The sequence below is a fragment of the Lynx canadensis genome, chromosome B2 (genome assembly GCF_007474595.2).
Source record: "Lynx canadensis isolate LIC74 chromosome B2, mLynCan4.pri.v2, whole genome shotgun sequence".
Taxonomy (NCBI): domain Eukaryota; kingdom Metazoa; phylum Chordata; class Mammalia; order Carnivora; family Felidae; genus Lynx; species Lynx canadensis.
Window position 1 is genome coordinate 121,031,071 of NC_044307.1, and position 21,799 is coordinate 121,052,869.

The 21,799-nt window shown below is 39.6% G+C and overlaps 1 protein-coding gene across 1 annotated transcript in view; it reads left to right on the forward strand.

Annotated features, from left to right (window-relative positions):
• EYA4 (EYA transcriptional coactivator and phosphatase 4) overlaps positions 1-21,799 on the forward strand; it is a 236,287-nt gene that overhangs the window by 12,531 nt on the left and 201,957 nt on the right. Inside the window, exon 2 of the mRNA XM_030317113.1 lies at positions 16,026-16,124. Coding sequence (XP_030172973.1) covers positions 16,092-16,124 — 33 coding nt within the window. The 5' untranslated portion in view covers positions 16,026-16,091. The remainder of the gene's footprint in view (positions 1-16,025; positions 16,125-21,799) is intronic.

The following is a 21,799-nucleotide window of genomic DNA, read 5'->3' on the forward strand; positions in this document are numbered from 1 at the left end:
GGACATACAGCCAAAGCCAGACGGCTACAAAGAAAATCCTGTTTACCATTTAGAAACTGATTTTCTTTTTCTCATGGTCAAAGAAACACATTTATTGGTGGTGGTTGTTTTTTATGATAACTTATTTGATATTTCATTTATACTAAGATATTATTATTTTCTAGAAGAAGAAAAGATCTATCCGGCATGAACTGGTGTTTTGAATAAACTAAAGTTAAAAAGACAGATTCTAGTCGAGGTTTAATAGTCTTTGTATTTCTGTTTTCCTCCGAAAACAAACTTCGGCCTCTCTGGTTGCTTTCTGCAGAGATGCACTGCATGTTATTTTGAAGAATTTTTAACCCTCAGAATTATGGACTTCATCTGAGAGGAAGCATGTTCTGTATTTGTTTATGTCAATGTTTCAAAATATGGGGACCAGAAATCCCAGATGTGTCTTAAAGTATGTGTGGCCTTTTGGTGAGAGAAATTAGGTCTTTTTTCAGGCACAATTGAGGAAGGAAAATTTTTTGTTTAGTTTCTAGTGGTTTGTTTTTAGGCATTTTCCACAAAAAGATGAGCAAGACCCTTCAGAACCACCAACTTGCTTATTTAGGGGGAAAAAAAAACCCTCCCGTGTCCAAAAATAACATTAAATTAAAATGATCGTTTCCAATAGTTTCAAAAATTGTGGTTTTATTTCCTTGTGTGAGTCACTTCTGAATGCAGTATGTGATTGCACTACATCATGAGGAAGCATATTTGCTGGATAGTTTAGTAAGTCACATTGTTTATCAGAGAATCAGATCAGAAGAGGAATTTAGCTTACCTGTCCGTTTTGCAGCGGGGGGAATGGATTAGGGACGTTAAGTGGTGTCTTCAGAAAGAAGCTAAAAAGAGGACCTCCTCCTGGAGACACCCCAGTGCTTCCAGCTCTCTGAATTGTTGCCTTTATTTTCCTTTGGGCATGTCTGACAAGGAGTTGCAGATACTGGAATCAGACCACAGTCTGTCTGTGTCCAGGCCCTGCCGCCATTCCTCAGCCGTGCAACGTTGGGGAAGTTGCTTACTGAGCTGCCGTAGGCCATAACTCCAGGATGTGGACACGGGGAGTAATAATAGTACTTGCCTCTTGCCTCGTGGAGTTGCAAGGAATAACCCAGTTCATACAGGAAAAGACACTGAAAATGCTCAGAACATATTTTGAATTGATTTCTTTGAATAACCTGCTCAGTGTATTTAATATTCAAAAAGGGGACCTTCGTGCTGCTGAAGCAAGATTTTTTTTTTTTAATCAATTTTTTTTTTTAAGAAAAGTAATTCATATGTTGGGTAGCACATTAAAACAGAGATGATAGAAATTATTTTTGAGGGGAATGACTGGAAGAAGGAAAGAGAGAGGCTTCTGGAATGCTGGTAATGGCCTTTATCTTGGTCCGATTGCTGATGACACGGGGTGCTTATTTAATAAATGTGTATCAGTTGTTTACTTTTGATTTGTGTACTTGTGTATGTTTTACTGTAACAAAAAGTTAAAAAAACACAGATGTATTTAAAGCCAAAAGTGGATGTCCTTCACTTTATTCATTTCCTCTAGATTCCACAAATCGGGGTAAATCGTTTTATTCTAGTGCACTTCCTTTCAGACTTTTTTTTCCAGACTTTTTTTTTCCTGTACATATGTAAATGTAAGAACTATATGAGGTGGTAACTTATTTTTATTTTACGTTTGTTTTTATTTTGGTATCCTGTATCTTGAATACTTTCCCACGTGAGTACGTATAATTCCGGGTACTCCTATTTAATTTATGTGAATGTTTTACGATGTAACTGTTCCCTTCTTGGTGTATACTTAGGTTGCCTGCAGTTTTTTCTTATTATGACTAGTGTTGCAGTGACGATTTTTATATAATTCTCTGTATATCTCCCCCAAATTCCTGGAGGTAAAACTCTACATGCAGGATTAATAGGCAAAAGAATATGTGTATATTGCATAGATGGTCCCGAAAGATTTTTCCAAGAAGTTATAACACCTTGCATCCCTATGATGATGCTTACATATCCCTCATAAAAGAGATGGGCAAAATGTTATGCTCAATTTAACACTGTAATAATTTGTGCTGTAATTCATAGGAAAGCTAATAATAGTAAATTCCTTGAGACTCAAACACTAATTGGAAGTGTTTAGTGATAAGAGCAAATCGTTCTATTAACCCCATATATAACAAATCTATGTTATATACAGTTAATATCTCATTTAAGAATTGTTAAATGAGAAATTATGTGAGTAATTATTGTGTTTATTCATAGTTCTTTAATTGGCAGGAAGAAAAATGCATATATGTCCTATTCGTGACCTGGTTTTCCTCAGTACCATAAAACATTAATAAGAATTATTAGGAGAAGTGGCTCTAAGTTATATGTTGTTGATGAGAATTTATGAGGAATTACGTATCATTATTCTGTTAAGAGCCAACTATGTGCCAGGGGCACATTCTAAGCACCTCGCATATATTGCTGTAGCTTTTTAACATGTATTTGAAAAGGATAGACATGTATTATTATAAGTGAGATTACTCCATCCTGAATGTATGTTGATAAATAATACTATATGCCAAAATATTAACTGTCATATCAATGTACTAATTTGTAAATCTGTGAAATGTTATAATCTGTTTAATGTGAAAATTAAATTTAATGTCTCAAAATCCAGAAAATTGCTACTCAAGTCCTGACTACCGCAATGTGATACATGAAGTTTAAGATGAAGTATATTAATCAGTTGACTTCATTGTTCGAATCTCCTATGTAGAAAATTCTGTTTCCAGAATAGTCAGTTCTTACAAGTTCTGGTTAACCTTTAAGAGTTATCTATTATCTTAAAAGAGTAATCCAACTCAAAATAGCTAACCTATTCCTCTAGCAGTGGATAAATATGGCTATCAATTTTTGTGGGGTTTTTTTCCTGCAGAATTTCCTGTTATTCCAAGGGACTCAATAGGACTTATGCACATAAAACTGAAAATTATATTACTACAGGGAAACTGCTTTGTGCCTTTGAGAAGGAACTCTCTTGCTAACTTAAGTACTATATGTGTGTAGAATGGCTAACATTTTCCTCCCAAGAAATTTCATGTATGCAGTTAAAACACTCTTAAATTGATTAAGGATTTGTTATATATTTCCAGAAGCACTCAAGAGTACTTTTATGGTTATAAGAGTAGAGTGCATTAGAATGCCAGAAACCAGCGAATACGCTAGAGGCCTTCAAAACCATGCCCAACATTCCTGACTGTACCATATAAACATGTGGGGCAGCCTGGAAAAACAAAACAACTCCCCATCCCCCCCAACAGAGGTAAACCTATGATGATAACACTTCAACTGGCTTAAATATTAATCTGATACTTTTTCTGTTAGAAGTAATTTTTATTACCTAGCAAACGGAATGGAGAAGTAATAAATATGACTGGTATTTCTTTCTCAAGTATCATTTTACATTAGATTTGACTAGTTACCTTTATACTTTTTGGAAAGCGTATTATGGAACTACCACAGTATTTTGCCTATTAATCAGGGAAGCTAAAAAGCGTTTTATAAATGTTGAATCAAAACCTTCACTGCAGTGAGGGAATTAAATTTCAAGCAATATACTCCTTTTATAGGGTGAGAAACTGAAGTATGGAGAAATTACAAGATTTTCCCAAAGCCATACATTGAGTCATGGTAGACATAGAAATCTACAATTCTGTTTGCCTGATTCACCCTACAATTTCATGAGATTAAAGTTGTCTATTTCCCGACACGTGCCTGAGGAGCGTTTCCTCATTCATTTGCTGGTTCATTCATTCTCACTTCTTAGTTTATACATTATATAGGAATCAGTGTTTTTGCAAGATACAATCTTGATGTAGGGGGTGTGAATAATATTTGAATTTATCTACCTTTGATATTTTCTTTGAAGAAACTTGTATTTTTTTTTCATGACCATGAAAGAGAAATTGAGGCATTCAACAATAGGTTGGATTGTTCAGGGGTGGGCCACAGTAATATCTGTGAGGAACGCCTGAAGCTTCTTTAGGAGCTAATACATTCTGTTCAAGGGCTTGAACAAGAACTTGGCTGAAGCCCTAGTTAGTCCTGGAGCAGAGTGGTGGCCAGAAGAAACCATATTACCCATCAGGTGTACGGAAAGGACCAGTGTCCACATCTCTACAATCTCTTATATTTGGTTTGGTCAGGAGAGGGGAGATTATCCTGCTTTCCTGTCATTTTCTCGAGTTTCAAATCTCACATTTTTAATTCTTATTTATTGTGATCTTTTTCTTCCTAGTTTAACCAGTATTTTCCCAAGCTTTCTTCACCCTTTTCTTTTTTCTTTGTTTCCCTTTCTTTTCTTTTTCCTTTTTTCTTTTTTTTTTCTCCAAGCTGCAAGAGTCCTATTTAAAGGAAATAGTATTTCTCTGGGTCAGACCTCACTTCTCCTTGATTGATCAGCTGGTGCCACAAGTAATGTCAAATAAGGAAAGTATCCAGCACCTTCCCCCCGCGCTCCGCCCCCTCCCACACAGTGCCCTATAACAGCGAATCCAAATAATATAAAGGGGTGCCATCTGCCCTCAACCTTTTCTACAGAGTTTAGTGGACACTGTTTTTGGTTTGTTTGTTTTCTTGTTCTTTGCTTGCTGCTCTGAGACTTAGGGCTGAAACTCAGTTCCAGCTTATGGCTCACCAGCTCTTTCCTTGGAAGAGTTCTTTCCCAGGAGGCTCTTCAGGCCCAAGAACACTTGGAGCCCTGGGAGCCTAACCCATAGATTCTACAAACAAGCCCAGGCACGTCCAAGTCCTAGGCAAACCAAACCTTCCAGTATCTTAAACATTAGTCTTTTCTATGATTTTCCTGAAGTATAATTCAGTCTGTAACAAACAAGCGAATGAACAGAATCTTAAGGTCTTTCATTCTTCCTGCTTTGAAAACTGATTCCCATTAATTTCCAATTCTGCTAATTGGGTTTCCTTTTCATTTTTGTCTGGGTATTAATGTGATATTTGGTATACATTAATGCTGATCTGTACTAATTTAATGTCCATTTATAATTGAATGGTTTAAAGATAATGATGCACTATGACCTAGTTGATATCGGTCTTCCATTTAATGCATTTCCTAGGCAATTATGCATTCCTAGCAATTGTGGCTGAGTGAATTCTCCAATAATCCCTGTTGGGAAACAAAACTTTTTTTTTTTTTTTTTTTTTTTTTTTTAAGATGTGGTCTTATGAACTAGAGGTACTTAACTTGAGTAAAAAAGATTTAGAGGTGACGTGAATGGTAGCACTCTCTTAATATCTACTCTACATATTAAAGCAGGATTCAGTTTATGCTTTGTGACTCTGATGGGCAGACTAGAGTGGAAATTCGGAATGATAGATTTAAAAACTAATACATAAGGAAGAATTGAAAATGAAGAGAGGAAGAAGGAGGTGATTCTCCTCACTGGAGCTAAGAAGCTTCAAATGTTGTATCTGCAGACTCATATGAGCACTCTGTAAATAAACCTCACTTATTTCTGTATTCCTCCAGATCCCAGGACAAAGAAATAACAGAACATACACGGGTGTACAATATGGGATTGAACACCACCACCAAATTTATTAGACCTGTTATTTTCTGAATTCCTAGATCTTTAGCCCTTAAAACATTTTTGGATTTTTAGAAGCTATAATGACAGTTTTTTTTGTTAATGTGATTCTACTTGGATTTTTTTTTTCCTCCTTATTTTGAGAGAGGGAGCATGAACAGGGGAAGGGCAGAGAGAGAGGGGGACAGAAGATCCGAAGTGGGCTCTGCACTGACAACAGCAAGCCCGATGCGGGGCTCGAACTCAAGAACACGAGATCATGACCTAAGCCAAAGTTGGGTGATCAACCAGCTAAGCCACCCGGGTGCCCCACTGTGACTCTACTTTGAATGTGGGTATAAAGTCAGTGGATCCTACAGGGGAATTTATTGAGAGGAAAAAAGGTACTCAAGCTTTCCTGAACCCAGCCTCAATTAAAACTCTGGATTAAAAAAACAAAAAACAAAAAACAAAAAAACAATTTAAGTGTCCCAAATTTTAGGAAGGCCAGTAGCATCATATTTGGTTAAACCCCTAACTAATATTCACTGTGGACATAATTCAAGCAAGTAACTTGTTTTAGATAAGTCAGATTTATTGTTATATTTTAAATTTCTCATGTTTACTTTGTTATGTACTAGATTCTGCACACCCCCTGCCTCCCCCAAATAAAAAGGAAGACTCTTAGTGGTCACATCTTGATTCCTGAGAAATTGGTGATATGGAAAATTTTAGAGAAAAACATTTGTGTTTGTGTTGTTGTTTTTTTGTTCCCATTAATTTCACTTCAGGGGCTAAATACTTCCCGAGTATTTTCTGTTAGCTTATTTGTTTGTGTCATCTTCCTCACAAACTGTTTCCTTAGCTAAATATAATTTGATTTTTAATTCATTCATTTCTTTCTGGAGATTTCAGTGCATATACTTCAAAAACACTTTTTATGTTTTTTTTTTTTTTTACCCAAATTTGTGTATTTATCTTTCGCAGTGTGAGGTTCCTTTAATTTGGTTTCTGTTCCTTCTATTTCTTTGGTTTAAGCATACTGACATTTTTCAGGTTGTCCTGTAATCTCAGATTTTGGGTCCCAGTTTCCCTGTTGTTACGTTTCTGTCTGTCTCTACGGTGTTTTGTTTCCTTACGTAGCTTATCATTTTTGATGAATTTCTCTCTCAGAATCTTTTCTGCCCCAGGAGCTAATTTTGCATTTACTTCCCCTGGAGTCTAGGGATTTCAAGCCTCTGGATCAGTCCTGCTTGTAGTTTTTTGGTTTGAGGTTTCCATACCAGAGATACAGTAACAGTTCAGAATTTACATTTGAGCAAGACTGAGGTTTTGATTTATCTCAAGTAATTACTTTCTTTTACTCTCTTCCCAAAGGCTCCATCATATGACAAGCTTCCTTGCTGAGTCAGATGGCGGGCTGAGTTTCCTAGCCCTCTTTCAATGAAAGGGACAGAGTTTTCAGACTTTCTTTTTATACACTGCCTCTTGCTCTTGTTTCCTGCCCATCTCTATAAACGAAGATAATGACAACAAACGCAATAATACGCAAAGAATATCTTTTCCTCTCAACTTTCCACATGGAACATTTTTCAAGAATCATGGGTGTGACACCTGGAAGTCATATTTGCCTTAGGAGTTATAGTCACATATTTTCAATGTCCTATTGATTTGTCTTTATTATTATCATGCATGTCTGCCTTTTCTCCATGTGTCTACCAGCTGCCACATCAGTTCGGGTTCCCTTGACTTCTTACCTAGATCAGTGCAACGGCTTCAAGCGGCCCCTTAATTCTGGTGACTGTTCATCTTGTTTTTCAAAAATCCAAAGTAGATGTGTGGTTGCAGTTTTATGACCGATGTCTTCCTTCGTTTGCATCATGACTGTATCAAAATATAGTCAAAACCCACTGTATTTATCCACTGACATTTAGCTCCTCACTCCTGCTTTTACCAGTTCAAAACTTCTTCTCTGGAAATGTTTTCTTTTCTCTTTCACATACCCATCTATAATTCTTCTCCTGACAGCATCAGTCTCTCAACACTAAAGAAACCAGTCCCAACTTTGATGTTATGTAGAATGGCAAACTAAAAAGGGGTAAACGGTAATGGCAATAATGTAATTAAGATATTGTTCATTTTTGCAAACTTATGTAAGTTCAGAGAGTTGCTCAAAGACTGGTGACTTTTGGCTGCTATCTAAACATAGATAGTTAATGTAGCTTCTGGAGATCACTAATTAATATAATATTCTTAGAGATGAGATAAAAATCATTACATTTCCATAGGAAATTGCATATATAATACTTCACTTTAAAGTAAAAATATTAAAATATTTTAATTCATTATATAGAGAGCAAAATGAAAAAGCAGAGATTTGCTTCCACTCTGTCTTGAGTAATCAAATGGCTTGCATTTTTGAAATACAGGATTTCATTTAATCCCAACAAAATACAATACAGGTATTACTATTGTCCGTATTTTATGTATGAAGAGAATAATAGAGGCATTAATTAACTATCCCAAGGCCATACCATTATCCAGTGGTAACACAGGGACTCACGTAAAGAGAACTGTTGTATTCCAGAAGTCTTTACTTGTAATCAGTAAGTTTATATTCCCTCTAGCATTTATACCTCTAGGGTGTCAAGAGGTGAATACTAAATTTAGGAGATGTATTTTTAAATCCTTTCAAGGTGTACCAAATTTTCCTCAGGAGGGGCATAAAGTCATCAGGTATGTGTTAAGTAATACATAGGGTCAGTATATTCTTTTTCTCTAATTTTTTTAACGTTTATTTATTATTGAGAGACAGAGAGACAGAGCATGAGCAGGGGAGGGGCAGAGAGAGGAGGAGACACAGAATCCGAAGCCGGCTCCAGGCTCTGAGCTGTCAGCACAGAGCCCGACGCGGGGCTCGAACCCACAGACCATGAGATCATGACCTGAGCCGAAGTCGGACCCTTAACGAACTGAGCCACCCAGGCGCCCCAATATATTCCCTATGAAAAAAGGTTCCCAGGTGTGGAAGAGAGGTTTATGGCTGAGGGAAGCAGATTATTTATAAGAAGGGACTCAGATAGTTTTCCTGCGAGGCTGCAGGACAGCCAGAGCTCGATGAAGTGTTATGGTACACACAGTGCCCAGCAGAGCCATTGTGAAGTTTGCTGGGGAGGAACAACAGAAGCAGTACATGAACTTGCAGCATCTGCTTGAGGGTCTGTAGGGTAACAGAAGTTGCTCAAGCGCAGAGTTCTTTCAGAAGTTTCTCTGGGACCGTCTGGTTATAACTAGGTCTGTGTTTTCTAGGATAAGCAGCCAACCATCCACAATTAACAAACACAAAACAACGCAGACAAACTTGGCTGGCCCTGCTTATCTAAAATCAAGCGATCGTAATTTATAACTCCAGGAAGATCATTGCCAAAAAAAAAAAAAAATTACCCTATCCCTCGTGACCCAAGCGATTATCATGACATTGAACTAACTGGTTATAATTTTAGCATGAGAAATTAACCCCATCATTATTAATCACTTTGTGTTTAATGGACTGTTTTGCAAAGTCCACGCTCTGTAAACAGTTCAGAATAGCTCGGCATCTGGTTTGGCTTCATTTAAGGAGATAGCAGCTCGGCAGACTGAGCCTTACTGTTCACCCGGATCTGTTTCTTGGACACCTTTGCTGTTTTCCTTTTGTACAAGCAGGGAAGAGAGTCACATGCACGGTCAAAGAATGCCCACGTCCACTCTGATCAGTTGGCTGTAGAATTGGAGCTAGGTGTTCTTTGTGCTGTGAGCTTCCCTCTGGCGCGCTGCCTCGGCTGTTGAAAACAGCCAGTGCTTGTCCAGCTTCACAGACCCATTCGTGAAATTTGCAGGCCAGTGTAGGTAACTTGGTACCTGGGATGTGAAAGCAATGCCCTTCTTAACCGTCGGATTCCAGCTATAATATCTCGGTAATGTAATGCTAATTAACATACATTGTTAGACTTCCTAGACAGTTGCACTTTTATGTTAGGCAAGATGCTCATTAAAGGAGGGAACTTAATTGAAGATTATGAAGATAGATCATGGAGTCCAAGGAAGAACTGAGCAGCCACCCAGCAGGAAGGGGCATAGAAACAGCTGAGACGTCAAGAGTAATGAGACCCAGGTCCTTCAATTCTGCCAGGACTTTCTTGCCATCCTCTCTTTTGCCACTCTTTCTGGGTCACTTCCCTTCTGTCTCTCTCGAGCCGACCAGGTTGATCCACATGTCTGTAACGGGTGCCCAAGTTTTATATCCTAGAAATGTTGCCACCGCAGGAGGACTAGCCTGGTGCTCTGCCAGACTCACACCCCAAACAACAGGAAGGCATTGTGATATGTGTTAGATAGAAGTAATTTGGTGTGAGTGGGAAAGAACTGTGGAATCGAACGGGTCACGTGCTGAATGTTGAATGGGGATCAGCAAAATAGCTGCATATCGTATATTTATGTTGCCCCCCCCCCCACGTAAACAAGGTGTAATTTTCTACATGTTTCCGAAAATATACTTGTCCTTTGAAAATCTGAAGGTCAAACAGTAGCTTAGCCGTTCTGAATGATAGAATGGAATGGAAGGATACCCTCCCCTGGCCCAGGAAATTCTGCACATGTGCATAGACTCTTCAGAGCCCCCCCCACCTGACTTTAAAGGCGGCCTTGTCAGTGGTCATGGGTAGGACTGTCCACGTACCTCCCTCTGCATTCAGGGTCTGCACAGGGGCTGGGACCAAAGTTTGGGCAGCCCCGTCATCTTACATCTTTTCCTAAGGCTATATTAGGCATTTGGAGCATGGGTGGGGCTTGTAGTCTTTTCCCCACTTCTGTTTTCTCTGCACTGGGGCAGAGCCTGTACTGTCCCAGGAGACACACCGTCCCAGGAGACTCCTGCTACAGTTCCCAGCCCTTGGCTGCAGGGCACTGCGATGGATGTGTTGGTAGTGATAGGGGTAAGGGAATGGTGAGCACAGTGGCATGCAGGCTGGGGGAGAAGGACAGTGGGGTTCTCCCTCAGGAACCCCCCCCCCCGGGACACCAGTGGCCCTGGGGAACAAAACCAACTGACAAGTGGTTATCCTTCGTAGGATTCTGTCAGGTACTGCCTGCCATAGCTTCAAGTAAATTGATTAAAGAATTTCTGGTTTATCTTAAAGATAGGGTACAGCTCTGAGTTGTTTTTTTTTTTAAAGAGAATCCTTTTAGGGGGCACTTGGGTGGCTCAGTTGGTTAAGCGTCCAACTCTTGGTTTTAGTTCAGGTTATTATCTCATGGGTTTGTGGGATCGAGTCTCACATCAGGGATTCTCTCTCTCCCTCCCTTTCTGCCCCTCCCCCCCCAATAAATAAATAAACTTAAAAATAAAGGAGAACCCATTTAGATCCCTACCTTATTAAAAAATTTTTTTACATTTATTTATTTTTGAGAGAGAGAGAGAGAGAGAGAGAGAGAGAATGGGGGGGGAGGGGCAGAGACAGGAGAGAGGGAGAATTAAAGCAGGCTCCCGAGCGTCAGCGCAGAGCCCGACGCGGGCGAACCCACAAACCATGAGATCGTGACCTGAGCCGAAACCAAGAGTCGGACTCTCAACCTACTGAGCCACCCAGGCACCCCTAGATCCCTACTTTAAAGTGAAAAGAAAACTCCCTCAAAGGAGCAGCTCTGGAGGATAGGTGACCCTTAAGATGCTCTTGGTCCCATCTGGCCAAGAGCCATTGATGGCTTGAACTACTGTAGCAGCATCAAGGAGAGAAACATGGAGCTATTTCAGTGAACCCCAGTGGGTATTGATAGCACTGGGTAGCTTAGGGACTGGCGAGGAGTCGCCAAGGAGTCAGTGACAAAGCCCAGGTCTGGCTTTCATGGCTGGTAGCAGGCTGTGTCTTGTGGGTACATAATCCAGAGGGGTACTGTTCCCATGTGCAGCTCTGTCCTCAACCCGTGCCAGCCCTGGCACTGAAGGCCACCCCCTTCACGTTCACGTTTACTCAGCCAGAGTAAAGCTTGCGTGGACAACCTAGTTTTTACTGAAGGTTTGACTGGAAATATCAGTCTAGAAGGTGAGGGCTGCATCCCACAAACTCTACAAACTTCTCAGAAGTCTCTCAACGTCTTCTCTTTGCTGTCACCACCACTGGGACCAGCCCTCAGGACTGTGTTCCATTTCTGAGAATTGTTGTAAAACCTTACATATGAATATCTAAATTGGAAGAATTGGTGTTTTTTTTGTTTTTTGATTCTAATGTTCCAAGACTCAAGAGTTTATAGCCCACTTCTAGAGCAGAGTTGAAGCAAAGGATATCATCCATTTTTCTGTGTATTGAGAAGCTAACTGCAGGAGAAATAATTTCACATGGAATGGGTGGGGTTGCTATTATTCCTGTTTTAAATTCACCTTTTCTGGGGCAATGGCCTTGAAATAGAGCTGGGACCTAGATTATTGCCTCATAAAACAGCAAGAGGTTATTGTTATTCCTTAATTTTATATCTTTATTATGAGGTAACACTTCTCTTACTTGAGTTAAAGAGTGTTCTTGTCTTTTTCTTACATATTTGTGAAAACGAAATGTTAAAAGATTTAGCATAACCACCGTTGCTAAATTATGATGTAAAATAATACTGTGTCCGCAATTAGCCTAGGTAGTTTTACTTGGTTCCATAATATAAAATCAGTGGGCTCATAATATTTTAGTACCTTAGTGTGTTTGGCAAAAAAAGAAATTCATGTTACCATAAAGAAGTTAAACTAAGTAACAATCTCAATTTTAAGGAAACATAAAGCAAAGTATTACATTGTAACATGGAACGTTAATGCAAATAGCTTCCCAACTGGAATGTTAAATCAATTCTCAGTGGGCGGTTAACAAAAAAAAGGCTAGTTTTTGCTTAATTCTCTCTTATGTTCCAACATCTTTTCTGAAATCTTAATTTTTAATTTCACCTGAGTTATTACCAGTGCCCTGAGATGGTGGTCTTTCCAGAAGATGATTACTTGTTTCCTAATGATCAATATCCTTAATTTATTTTTATTTTTATTTATTTTTTAATTTTTGTAGTGTTTATGCATTTTTGAGAGACAGGGAAAGAATGCTAGCAGGGGAGGGACAGAGAGAGAGAGAGAGAGAGAGACAGAATCTGAAGCAGGCTCCAGGCTCTGAGCTGTCAGCACGACACAGGGCTTGAACCCACAAACCAGGTCAGATCCTGACCCGACCCGAAGTCAGACGCTCAACCGACTGGGCCACCCAGGCACCCTTAATATCCTTAATTTAATTGTTAGGTGTCCTTTCTGGAAATACGACATTTAAACCTTGATAACATCTTAAAAATCATTTTAGTGTGGCAACTGTACGTGTGTTGTGGGTTGAATTGGGTCCCCTAAGAGATATGTTCAAATTCTAACCCCCTTACCTGTGAACGTGACCTTACATGCAAGCAGAGGAAATCAAGTCAAGATGAGGTTTTACCGGATTAGGGTGCGTTCTAATCCAGTGACTGGTGTACTTAGAGGAATAGGGAAATTTGGACACAGAGGCACACATACAGAAGCAGGCAGGGAGATACTGTTGACCATGGAAGCAGAGATTGGAACGATGCATCTACAAGCCAAGGGACGCCAGGGATCGTCCGCAACAGCAGAAACTAGGAAGAGACAAGGATTGATCCTTGGGCCTGCCAGCACCTCAGTTTAGGACTTCTTGCCGTCAGAACTATGGGAGAATAAATTCCTACTGGTCAGAGTCACCCATTTGGTGGTACTTTTTTTTTTTTTTTTTTAATTTTACAGCAGCCCTGAGGAGTACTTGGCTATTGGGTTATCCAGGGAGTGAGGAGAAAATGCCTCTAAAGAGATGGTCTGCCGCATTTCCCCCTGGGAGGGTGGAAGAAGGGCTCGCAAAGCGGGCAGCAGTTGGACTAGGGGCCCGCGCTTACTGTGGTACGCCCATATCCAAGGGAAGCGTGAGCCGAGTGGTCTTGGTGATGGGTGGGGGGTGGGGAGAGTACATAGGGCCAGGGATGGGGATGGAGGTCTTGGAGGATAGGAGGAGCAAGCAAGAGGTCAGTAAGTATCCGGGACGAGGATGAAAAACCCAGATTAGACGGGAGGAACCAGTTCGTAAGAAGACAGGGGGAGGGGGAGAAGAAAGAGGGAGGAGGTGTGAGGTAAGGGGGTTTTCCAGGCACCATCTCTCAGGCCCACTCCCGACCCAAAAAGATAACATCTGCAGTTTTGAACTCCCCGCCCGCTTATCTTCCTGAGTTCACACACCTTTCAACGTGCTTAGGACTTAACCCCTGGTCTTCCCATCTCGTATATGCTTTAAAATTGGGCTGTTCTTTAAAGTGACACGTTTCTGGTTTTGAAGTGTATTTAATCATTGTCTTGCAGAGACTGTCACCTACGTACAAGTTACGTTACCATTTTATGACTTTTAACTCTTAGGATTGAAAAACATCTGTAATCTGTATCGCTGCGTTCGTATATGCATAAAACAATTTACAATGTACGTTGTAAATGTCCTTTGTCATTTAACGTCTTGTATTCTAATAAGGAAAAGTAACAGGTTTGTTGTAGAAAACACAACACAGGAAACAAATTAAAGTCATGTCTAGGGGCACCTGTGAGGCTTAGTGGGTTGACCATCCGACTCTGGATTTCAGCTCAGGTCACGATCTCACGGTGCGTGGGATCGAACCCTGAGTGGGGCTCCATGCCAATGGTGCGGAGCCTGCTTGGGATTCTCTCTCTCCCTCTGCCTCTCCCCCCACCTCGTTCTCCCTCTCAAAATAAATAAATAAACTTTAAAAAATTAATAAAACCACGTCTACCTGATTGTAGTAGGGAAAGTGTGAATGGATAAATGTAAAACTGAGCAAAACACCTGCAAATGTTGAATTTCAATAAACTGAATGGGGAGAATATTGTTTCTGGGGAATACTTACTGGAATACTTATCTTCCATTTAAATTACATCTTCAGAGAATTTCGACTTCACTAAATATTCCTTGAAGTGTGAGTTTAATAATTTATATCTAATTTATGCCTTTATTTACATGAATCCTTTCAAAAGTAAATACATTCATTCATTCATTAATGAGTTTGTTTATTTATGCCAAAGAGAGAGAGGGAGAGAGAGATACGAAAGGCTCCCTCTCACCATCCGTGAGATCACGACCTGAGCCCAAATCAGAAGTCGGACATGTGCCACCCAGGGACCCCCATGTAAACTGGATTTTAACTCCGTATTATTTTTATTTTTAAAATTAGGATTTGAAGGGCCACAAATGTCTCACTGCTCTTTTAAATTGCATTTTCTTTGTTAGTGTGTTGAACATTGTTTTGTGTAACCATTTTTCTTTAGAGGTGTGTGTACATTTCTGTTTGTAAGAGCTTTTTCTATGTTAAGGACATTAGCCTAGTGTGTTCAATATTTGTGCAGATATTTCTTTTTATATTTTCATGCATCTTTTTCATTTTGATCTTTTTGGGGGGAGGTTTGTGTGAGCAGATTCAAGAGGTCATTTGGCTTTTTTGTTTTATAATTCCACTGTTTCTGTTGCAAAATCCTTCTCCATCAGAGAATTAAAAGACATTATCCCTATTTTTCTTAGAGCTTTTATACACTCCACTTTGCCTGGAAAAATTTAAATACGGGGTATGGAGTAAAGATGAACCTTTTCTTTGAATAAGTAACTGATTGCCTCAGTTTAGTTTGTTGATGGATTGTCCTTCCGTATATATTTGTAATATCTTCTTTAAGTAATAATAACATTTTCATTCTCTTTTTGAAATTACGCATGCTGTTCTGGGTGTGGAGCCTGCTTAAGATTCTCTCTTTCCCTGTCCCTCTCCCCTGCCTGTGCGTGTGCGCTCTCTCTCTCTCAATAAACAAATAAATAAATAAATAAATTGAGCTTGTATGTTATAACATTCTGTTCTTTAAAACTGAATAAAGATCATTTGGTAATCCAGATAAACTGTCCTGTGAGAGAAAGCTGCCGTATTAAGATACAGACTGTACTTTCTCAGTTCACGTGCTTTAGAAAGTGAATGATCAACGCAGACTATTAATTTGTCATCTGCCAATTGCTTGATGACATATCTCTCTCAGTAAAATAGTATGCTAAGTCTTTTTTACAGACCGTGTCTCCAAAGTTGTCCTTAGATGTTTTTGTTTATCTACAGTATTCCTGAGTAGCTGTTCACATATTCCAATGTTGCCATGATGTGATTTTTCAAGAGCATCAAGTCTATAAGATATGGAGATATCCATAATGAGTTTTGTTCTTTGAAAATGATGCTTCTACAGATTATCATGTAAATCATAGTGTGTTTTGGTGATTTTACAAGTAAATAAAAAAGATAACTTTTCCATTTCCCCCCTTCGTTTCCATCTTTCTGTTTCAGATAGTCCAGTTTTAACTGAAGGACGCTGCTTCTGTTTGGGGGTGGCCGGAGACGTGAGAAAACCACATGGAAGAATCCCAGGACTTAAATGAGCAATCAGTAAGTCTCAATTCAGTCTCAAGTTTGCTGAAACAAGTTGTGGTAAGACTGCTCAAAACCCTGCTAAAAGGAATTTGTTGTAAAAAGCAGGAGTTTTGTTAAATATGTATGTTTTAGTTGAATTTTGAATTCTCTTCCAAGACCATAAAACAGACTTTTGGAAATGTATGCTGTTCCTGCTTAACGATGTCACATTTTGAGGTCTCCCTTGATTGTCTGCTTGCAAAGCCCGTAGGAGAAAGACTAGGGCATTTAAATCATGCTAAGCGTTTTTGACAATCCGTAATTTTACACACCTCCTTTGTTAGGTTTTATTCCAAATGTGCTTACAGAGCGCATATATTATTGAATGTCAGAAGTATAACAGGACACAGTATATTCCCGGCATCCCTATTGTCCATTTCAAGGATGGCAGCGACAGCCCTCGTGTGCTTTCATGGCCTCCTTATTTTGCTAAGTTCTTGGCAGAAGGAAGAATGTGCAAGATGGGTGGCAGTCGTTGTAAGAGTCTGATTTCTCAAGGGGTTGATGTGGCCTTTGCTCCTAACTCCTTACTAGCGTCTCCATGGCATTAGTGCCTTAGCGTGTGGAAGTGAAGTCAGTGGGAAGTCTTCCCTCCCACTCTCCCACTGCTGCTAACTGTGTTTCCCACAGACAGCTAGGCACGTCAGTCTGTTACGCAGATTGATGCTGTATTTCAGTAGCTCGTACGGTCACGACTTGGCCTGAGAGTCTAATCGAGGCAACAGAAGACAGTGTGTTTGTGTATAAGAATGTGGTTCTAGAAAATGTGAGACTATGATGAGCTCGGTTTTGAGTTACAGGGGAATATATGTTCTGGTTGTGTACAGGCCGTTGCAAGTTCATTTGTTTTTTCAAGTAATTCACTGAAAAGAAAAGATAATGAAGTCTTCAGTTGACAAACGGACAAGACCATTGTCTAATTTCATTATATATTATCGTATTATTTAACGTCACATGGCATCGTTATAGGAAAAATGGAACAGAAAAAATACGAAACCAAGAAAGGATAAAAAAAAAAATCTGTCAAACGGTAGAGATGCTGTTCTTTCAGAAATTGCCTGACGAGACAAATAGCAATTAGGCAGCAGGTGCGTCTAAGTAGTTATTTTTTGTAAATGCTGGTTATCGTAGTGTGGACGCTAACAAAATGGATGGTAGCATGATGGTGACACCCACACTGTTGCATGTTTAATGGATCCCAGTGGTGTCAGAGGGCTGTGAGTGACACCATATAGGTCCCTGAGTGAATAATGATGTCATTTTAGTGGTGCTGCTTCATGAGAGGGCCACTGCTGATCTATACTTTGTTCTCACACACTGAAGGTTACTTAAAAGTGTGTGTGTGTGTGTGTGTGTGTGTGTGTGTGTGTGAGAGAGAGAGAGAGAGAGAGAGAGAGAAAGAGAGAGAGAGATATTGACCAACCATCCCTGTTTCCCAGAGACCCTGGGGTTGCCCCGGACATCGAACTTTCAGAGCTAACGAAGGTGGAGTGCCTGCAGACTGGGGAGGTTGATCTCGTTGTGCGTGTATCCTCAAGAATGAGTGTTGTTTTTCAGGGTTGCAGAGGTTAAAGGGATATGTTTTAATGTGTACCATTCGAATGAGGTTATTACACAAGATGCTTTGTACCACTTTTACAAAGAGAAACCTGGCATTTGTAAATCATACGTAGTATCCTCCAGTGTTGTTTCAGAGTTGTGGAGCTCAGCATTAACACAAAGTGTTTTTTGTTGTTTTTTGTTTTTTGTTTTTTTGTTTTTTAAGTTCCTAGTGTTGCTGATGTGGAGCCAGGTTTGAAAAGCAGAAATCTAGTGTGGCCTCCTGGCCTCTCAGCTCAAACTCAGCCGCCGAATTTGTGGTGAGGACGGAGGAGACTTTGAGAGAAGGAAAGAATGCCCCCCCCCACCCCTCCCCACTTCCGTATCCCCACGTCTCACTTTGAACTCGCCACCTGAGGGTTATCGTAGGTCTGGTCAAAGTCAAATTGGAAGCTCCTGATGCGTGGAGTGGTTTGATAGGCCATCGAAGTGGAGATAGGCCACTTCTGGTTTAAAACACCGGAAGCTTGAAGTTTGTGTCAAGTGTTAATGACTTTTAATGGCGTCGATTTTGTAAACATCCCAAAGCCTTTTTTCTTCAGGTTCCTCAGACTTAGAAGAACATCTAGGCCAATCTGTGCATCTCATCTTGTACATGTGCAAAGGAACTCTTGGGACTGTGAAACGACTTGCCCGTAATGCCATGGCTAGTAAACGTCAGAGTTGGGACTTCACACAGGTCTTCTGACTCCAAGTCCAAAGCTCTTTCCAGAACATCAACATGCCTTATGGCTTTGGGGTTTTCTTATTTTGACATTCATCACTATCAAAATGGCAAACAAAACAAAACAAACAAACAAAACCTGGTTCAACCCCTTTGCATTGAAATGATTTCTATTTGAGTGAAATTTTTAAGTGACATTAAATTTTACAGAGTATATTAAGGTTGTAAATATTTTGAAAAATAATACTTCATATTTACTAAGATAAAGCTCAAATAGGGTACAATTAAAAGAAAGTTCATAATAAGATGAAAGGGAATTTGCTCAGATCATAGAAAACTTCTTTCTTTGGGCATAGATCTAACAAGTGGGTGCTAGTTATTGTACATATAGACTGAATCTAGCATTTTCTGTATGCTCTCTCCAATCCTTACCATCTTCTTACCATGTAATTGTTATGGTCACCATTTTACAGATAAGGAAACTAAGGCTTGGAGAGTATCAAGGTCACACAGCTGGTAAGTAGCAGAGATTAGAATTGAACCCACCTTTATCTGGTCTTAAAATCTGTCATGGATTTTGCATGATACAGCATCATATAGTGGGTAGGGACTTGAGCTTAAAATCAGAAATCCATGACAGTTAAATACTTTGTAACCATTAGGCAATTAAACTCTTCCTCATCTGTAGAGTAGGGAGGATGATAAAAAGTTATATGAGGGACGCCTGGGTGGCTCAGTCAGTTGAGCGTCCGACTTGGGCTCAGGTCACGATCTCACAGTTTGTGGGTTCGAGCCCCACATCAGGCTCTGTGCTGATGGCTCAGAGCCTGGAGCCTGCTTGGGATTTTGTGTCTCCTCTCTCCACCCCTCCCCCTTCTCTGCTCCCACTCCTGCTTTGTCTCACTCTGTTTCTCAAAAATAAAAAAAATAAAAAAATGTAAAAAAAAAAAAAGAAAGAAAGAAGTTACATGAAAGGTTTGGCATATGCCCGGCTTAGAGTAGAAACTTGGTCAACCTTAGCTGTTCTTACAATTACCTGACATATTCAGATGATCTTTAAAGGGTATGGGATGGTTCTTGCATATCTAGTTACCTTCTGGCAGATATCCCTGCCTGGAAGTTCATAGTTTACAAACTCAGCATATGAACTAAACTCACAAACTCCCTTCTCCCAGTTTTCTCCCTTTCTCCTCTGTTCCAGTACTTTCCATGGCCTCCGTGGATGGCACCCTCAGCTACAGAGTAGATTAAGTCAAAAAGCAGCTAGTCGTGCTTTTTTCCTTCATCCCCATTCAAACTCCTATTTTTTTTTAAATATTTTATTGTTTATCTATATTTGAGAGAGACAGAGCATGAGTGGGGGAGGGGCAGAGAGAGGGGGAGACACAGAATTCGAAGCAGGCTCCAGGCTCTGAGCCATCAGCACAGAGCCCGACGCGGGGCTCGAACTTAGGAACCGCGAGATCATGACCTGAGCCGAAGTCGGACGCTTACCCGACTGAGCCACCCAGGCGCCCCCAAACTCCTGTCTATTCTTAATTTTTAAAACCCCTAAAGCTGTTTTCTCTGCTCCAGCTCCTATTTTGGGTCTCAATTTCATCTCTTGACTGCCTTTTTCTGCTTTAAGTTGTTTCTAGAGTGGTCTTTCTAAGATACAAAGTGGGTCATGTCTCTGTTCCGCTTCGTACCGGTCACAGGCCCTTTCTTGCCCTCGGGAGAGAGTTTCAAGTGTGCAGTAAAGCACACAGGCTCAGTTGCTCACCCGTATCTCTCCTGCACGACTTCTGACTTCTTTCAGTTCCCTGCATCTTGCAGGTTCTCTGAGGTTTCTGTGCCTTTGCAACGCACCCGGGTTATTTGTAAATCTGGAACACTCACTCTGGGTCTCCCTCCCTCTGAGCAAGCTCTCAGATTGCCTTTCTTCCCCAGGCCGCCAGCCATGCTGGGTCAGGGGCCTCCACCATGTGCTGCCAGTGGCATTTACCTCTATCCCAGGACTTACCCCACAGAACTGAAATCTTATCTGTTTATTTACCTTTCTACTGGATTATAAACTACTTAAGCGTAATAGCGCATCTTGTTCATCTTGTAGCCTTACCTCTTAGCACAATTCTTGCTGACATTTAATGAATGTTTTCTTCAAAAGCTTATATATACTGTTACTTACTAAGGTATGTTACTGAGTAGCCTGGTGAATTTTAGAAACCAAAATATTATTCTCAGAACGGATTACTGACTCACGAATTCATGTTCCACTTACATTTTTAAAAAATTGCACATAACATATAATACTCTTTTAACAGCATGTAATCAAAACAGAGTTTTTGGTTCTTAAATAAATTTTTTTTTTTGCATTATATCTGGATTTTATTTTGCAGTGTGGCTGAGAGGGTCTAGGGAATTTTAAGAGGTCAGCAGTTAAAGTAAGGTTTAGTTTTCATGTTTGTCTGAAATTCTATATTAGAACTTCATAATTATTTAGAAGCAGTTTCACATACAGTTATAGCTTACTAAAGTTTTAAACTAAATGTTGTTCTTATTAACAGAAAGAAATATGAATCTAGATTATATGTAACGGTACCTATACTGATTATCAGAAGTTTCTTTGGTATTGTGGAATATGTTATATTCCCTGTATTCAAATAAAGGCTGAGCAGTATTTACTGTTTTTCTAATTTCTATAGTACCCTTATATTTTGAGATATTTTGAAGTCCTGTTTCGGTAGTGAATGTTCCCATAGATTTTTTTTTTTCTCATCTGAGTCATTCACGTCAAAGTGAGAGGGAGTATGGCCTAAATTCATCGTCAAGCTAGGAGTTTTGAAAAAAAATACTGCTTGTGAATTTTAAGTACTGTCTGTTATGCCGTAAAACATTCATAGCTGCTAAGTAAATTGAGGGAGAATGAGGAAGTTACAGTTTACTATAGGGTAGCATTCCCTAATATTAGACATTAAAGGCCTGAATATTCCTACATGTGTCAACATTGTTAGTGAATCACTTAACTTGTATTATTGATGAAATATATTGGTTAGTGAGGTCTAGATTCACGTCCTTTGGATCCATATTATAAACAAACATTGCAGCAATATTTTTAGAAGTTTATATATATTTGTAGCTAGTAACAGTATTTATTTTTTTGCATCAAACCTGTTAATAGAGTGAATTAAAATTCTAGAGTTAGTTAAATAAATTAATCTCTTTTCTGTGCCAGTGTTTCTCCCTTAGAATACCAAATAATCTCCCTTTGGATTATTCCTCAGCTCTTAGTTCTTAGAAATTCTCTGGATCATTTTGATTATAGCCACTAGCCCAGCTTTAAAACCTGTGCTGTTTTAGGAGTCTTTTGGACAGGTTTCTAGTTGTTACATGGAATTGAATAGATCAT